Source organism: Octopus bimaculoides, chromosome 19, assembly GCF_001194135.2.
Source record: "Octopus bimaculoides isolate UCB-OBI-ISO-001 chromosome 19, ASM119413v2, whole genome shotgun sequence".
NCBI classification, from domain to species: Eukaryota; Metazoa; Mollusca; class Cephalopoda; order Octopoda; family Octopodidae; genus Octopus; species Octopus bimaculoides.
The window spans coordinates 53,870,697-53,875,988 of record NC_068999.1 but is presented as its reverse complement, the minus strand read 5'-3'; the positions used below and the strand labels follow the sequence as shown (position 1 = coordinate 53,875,988).

The following is a 5,292-nucleotide window of genomic DNA, read 5'->3' as shown; positions in this document are numbered from 1 at the left end:
ATATAGAGTGTATCTGGTCATATAAAAGTCCTTTATCACAAAGTAAAAATAAGGAAACATTCCATGCAGGTACAAATTTTTCTGTAAAAACTTACATGTTTCCCTGTGATTGTGAAAAACCGTAAAACAATGATGACATAACCATATGTATTACTGCCAACATTCTGAAATATACAAGAAAAATAATCAAACATTACACCTTATGGTAATTTTATTATATAACACTATATGTTGACCATATTTCAGAAACTGGTTACTCAACCTGAGAAAGATTGGCACCAACTATCCCTTATAACATACACTACTGTTTTGAACAAAGGAAAGTAAGAACATATTGGATGACAGTGTAGTCTTAAATATAATAAAGTAGAGAAAATGACAGGGCAGCTATAGTTGAAATGTGTTTGATCATGGTTCTGTTGAATCAGGGTTGACCTGAAGTTAAACAACGATACCAGGATACGGTTGATTAGATATCTGACCGACAATATTTCAAGTCAAACAAAAGACAAGTTAATTTTTAATTCTAGTTTTACAAGATAAAATAAGATTATAGGATATGACATAGCATGATAATATTCAGAGGGCTCTTTAAATGTAGTTGATAGCTTCTATTACCTAGGTACCCTAAAGAGCAGGGCTGAGAGAATTCCAAAGGGACAGTAGCCAAGATGAGAATGAAGTAGAAAAAATTTAAAGAAATCCAGCTCTCCAGTTGGCCAGTTCCTGTCAAACTGTTCAAGCAATTCCTGCATAGAGAACAGGTGTTAATAATAATAATAATAATAATGATGATGGTGATGGTAATGATGGTGATGATGATGATGATGATGGCAGTGGTGACAATGACAAAGAACAATATTAGTGCTAAGAAGAGCACCCAGCCATAAAAAATAAGTCAGAAATGAAACCTGTGAGTGAGATGGGTCCTTCAACCTATCTAGGGGTGCAGCAACAACCTGTTTAACCGATACTGACAAGAAAAGTGGACATACGATGATGATGATAATGATTATGATGATGAGGACGACAAGGACGAGGACGAGGACGACTGAATATTTTATAATTTTTCAAAGTTTCAATTCAGATTTGAGGCAAGGGCTGCGAGGTTATAGTGCTGGGCTACGGACTATATGGTCATCAGCTCAAAACTCCATACAGCCATTGAGCTGTGATCCTAAATAAAAACAACTAGGGCCAGCAAAGTTTTTGTGTCTTACTCAGAGATACAAAACAATGGCTGTGGGAAGCTTTGTACATGTAACTCCAAGTAAACTGTAAATAAACCACCAAAAAGCTACAGGAAGCCAACACTGTCTCTTTCCCACTGAAACATCATGAATCTTCAGGTTTTAGCATGGAGGGTCATGATTGCCAACAGCTGTTGGAATAGCATAAGAGGAGAGACTGAAGATAGAATTGTAACAATAATATGGACTTACCCGAACAGTGAAGTGTAAGACAATCCATATGACTCCAAGGAAAGTGACCAACATGTCAAACCGATTCCGATGACTTGTCCAGTAGCCATTGGGGGTTAGAGCAATCATCTTCATAATAACCTAATAGGAGAAACAACAACAAACAACATAATAATTTCTAACACTGGCACAGAATACACTCTATTATACCAATCCATGAACCTAATAATAGTTTCTAAAACAGGTACAAAGTCAGAAAGCTTGGGAGAAAGGATTGGTCATTTAAATCAACTCCAGTACTTGACTGGTACTTTATTTTTATTGACCCTGACAAAAAAAAAAGTGTTAAAGGGTGAAGTCAAAACATGTCAAAAAGCATTTTCCTGACATTCCAATAATTCTACCAATCCACCACCTTAATAATAATAATAATAATATGGAAGTGTTATCATGTACATGTTTTGTCTTGGTATAAAAGATGGGCCACAGCAAATATTCTGCTCAATACCACAGATTTGCTTGACCACAACCAGTTGAGCAGGTTCCTTAATGGTTGACAATTTGTGCATCTCTGATCACGTGTAGGAGTAGTGGGGGAGCATCATAGACATGTATTGAGAGGAATTCTTTGGGGTTTGAATGAGTCACCCTTGTAAACATGGATGTTTCATTCATCATCCTTAAACAACCCTTATTCAGGGACCATTTGAGCAGGGTGGGCTACTCAATCTGAAGAAAATTATCACTGGGTCCCACCTGCAAGGTCATGTAATGTTTATTTTGATATGAGACCCCACTATGTCAAGCACATATGGTTGTGATGCATGTGCCTAGTGTCCCTTTATCGGACAAGTAGTCATAATGGGTTTATTGGGCATCATATTTGTAGCCCAGTGTCACTTTGATGGCATGCATTGCTATTTCAAACAATAATGATAATAATAGAGCTGTTGCAGAAGGCTTGCCTTTTAGGCATGGCCAGAATAATCAAGAAAGTATGAGATGGTTGAAAAGAATGGATAGTATGGTACAGTAGGCTGCAGGTAGCAAGCCCGCTATGCATGCAAGACTGCAGGAATTCCAACAAAACCCGAGTTGCTTAGTGGCATTTTGTCTGTCATAACGTTCTGAGTTCAAATTCCGTTGAGGTTAACTTTGCCTTTCATCTTTTCAAGGTCAATAAAATAACTACCAGTTACATACTGGGGTCAATGTAATTGATTAGCCTCCTCTGTCAAACTTTCAGGCCTTGTGCCTATATCATTATTATTATTAGAGTGGCTCTCTGACAGAATCATCAGCATGTCAGACAACATGCTTAACAGCATTTCTTCTGGCTCTTTACATTCAAATTCTTCTGAGATGGACTTTATTTCATTCTTTCAGGGTCAATGAAGTAAGGACCAGCTGAGCACTGGGGGTGGGGTTCAGTCTATACAACTTGCTCTTTCCCCCCACCAAAATGTGCAGGTCAGGTAAGAACGAAGAGTACCTGTATTTCAAAGAGCCAGCTTTGTTACATTCTATGTCACACTGAATCTTCCTGAGAACCACCTTAAGTGTACGTGTGTCTGTGGATTACTCTGCCACTTGCATGTTAATTGCACAAGTAGGCTGTTCCACTGATTGGTTCAACTGGAACCCATATCATTGTAACAGACAGAGTACCAATTAAAGCCTTTGACCTGTCTGGTACAGGAGACACTACCAAGAACTTGCACTTTGTTGCATAGCTCTTAGGATCACTGAAGCACACAAGCCATCACACTGCAACAAGGACTGGACCTTGTGGTGGACGTGGCTATGGAAAGTGAATGTAAAATGATGATGATGAGGACTATCATGACTGTTGCCATCTAGTTGTTGTTCAATTTCCCCAAACAAATAATTAAACTGACAAAATGTGTACAACTTACCTCACATAAAAAGAGAAGTGTGAACACAGTCGAGATGCTTGCAAGTACAAATGTTTTGTGGTCATTTTTCAACCACTGCAATGGAAAAATGATTGAAAGATGAATTCATGAAAAGGAGTTAATTGAACAACAAGAACATGTAAAGAATACAATTGAGATAAAGGTACTTACTGGAACAGATAGTAAACTACAATTAGCCAAAACTAAAATTGCCACAGCCCTTTTGAAAAATATGTGTTGGGTGATATCGTACATTAAAGCACGGAAACCATTGCCATCTGAGAATAGAAGAGAAATGTTAAAGGAATGAGGAAATATCTCAGAATGAAAAACAAAATGTAAGTTCTTTGGTCTGTGTGTGTGTGTGTGTGTGTGTGTAGTGGGGTTTATCTCATAAATTAACACAAATACGCTAATTTATGTAAGATAAACAGAAATTATATACCCTAAGTACTGTTTATCTTACAAAAATTAACATGCACGCCCATATACACACACACAGAGACATACATACCCACACAAATAATAACAATAATAATAATGATAATAATAATTCTTTCTACTATAGGCATAAAGCCTGAAATTTTGGAGGATGGGGAAGGTGATCACATTGACCCTATACTTGACTGGTACTTAATTTATTGACCCCAAAAGGATGAAAGGTAAAGTCAACCTCGGTGGAATTTGAACTCATAATGAATAGACGGATGAAATGCCACTGAGCATTTTGCCAAGCAAGCAAATTTTGGTATAAGGTAACAATTTTGATGTGGGGAAAGAACAAGCTGTATAGATCAACCCCCCCCCCCCAGTACTTGGCTAGAACTTACTTTATTGACCCTGAAAGAATCAAAACAAAGTCTACTTGAGCAGAATTTGCCTGTAAAAAAGAGCCAGATGAGGATGATGATCCTATCTCTGATGGGCACAAGTGCTGAAGTTTGGAGGAAGGGGACAGCCGATTACATTGACCCCAATATTCAATTGGTACTTATTTTATTGACCCCAAAAGGATGAAAGGTAAAGTCGACTTAGGCAGAATTTGAACACAGAACAGAAAGACAGACAAAATGCTGCCAAGCACTTTTCCTGGTGTGCTAATGATTCTGCCAGCTCACTGCCTTAATAATAATCCTTTTTTTACTTTGGGTACAAGGCCTGAAATTTTGGGGAAGGAAGCTCAACTACTGCCATCTATGTTTTAAATCAAAAAATTATAAAAAGACCTCGACTTACCTGGTCTCGGAGGAATATGTAGTGGGTGAGCAAGCTTGATTCTGCCCTTCAAATCCAACCAACGCCTCTGATCCACAGTTAGCAGTGCAGTTCCCTAGATAAATAGCAACAACAGCTTCAGAAAATAACATGTCAGTAAAACAAGTGTTAAAACTAGTGTTAAAATGTCAATTTTTCCATGCTGGCATTGGAAGAGGGATATGTCTGTGATACAGCAAACATAATCCACTTCAATCAACATGTATGAGTTAATCTAACTACAATAAGCAAATACTAATTATATATCATCGTCATCATTGCTTAACGTCCACTTTCCATGCTGGCATGGCTGGACAGTTTGACTGAGGACTGGTGAGCCAGAAGACTGCATCAGGCTCCAATCTGATCTGGCAAAGTTTCAACAGCTGGACGCCCTTCCTAACGCCAACCACTGCTAGAGTGTAGTGGGTGCTTTTACGTGCCACTAGCATGAGGGCCAGTCAGGTGGTTCTGGCAATGACCACGCTCAAAAGGTGTGTTTTACGTGCTACCTACACGGGATCCAGTCTGGTGGCACTGGCAACGACCACGCTCAAATGTTGTTTTTCCCGTGCCAGTAGGGTGATGCTGGCAATGATCACGCTCGAATGGTGCTTTTTACATGCCACCAGCATGGGAGCCAATCCATGGCCCTGGCAATGATCACTCTTGGATGTGCTTTTAATGTTCCACTGGTACGA

At 38.8% G+C, this 5,292-nt stretch overlaps 1 protein-coding gene across 1 annotated transcript in view; it reads right to left on the bottom strand.

The window, feature by feature from the left end:
• LOC106875399 (sodium leak channel NALCN) overlaps nucleotides 1-5,292 on the bottom strand; it is a 76,044-nt gene that overhangs the window by 9,901 nt on the left and 60,851 nt on the right. Inside the window, exons 28-32 of the mRNA XM_014923510.2 lie at nucleotides 4,574-4,667; nucleotides 3,509-3,615; nucleotides 3,338-3,412; nucleotides 1,443-1,562; nucleotides 96-164 (exon numbers count right to left, since the gene is read on the bottom strand). Coding sequence (XP_014778996.1) covers nucleotides 96-164; nucleotides 1,443-1,562; nucleotides 3,338-3,412; nucleotides 3,509-3,615; nucleotides 4,574-4,667 — 465 coding nt within the window. The remainder of the gene's footprint in view (nucleotides 1-95; nucleotides 165-1,442; nucleotides 1,563-3,337; nucleotides 3,413-3,508; nucleotides 3,616-4,573; nucleotides 4,668-5,292) is intronic.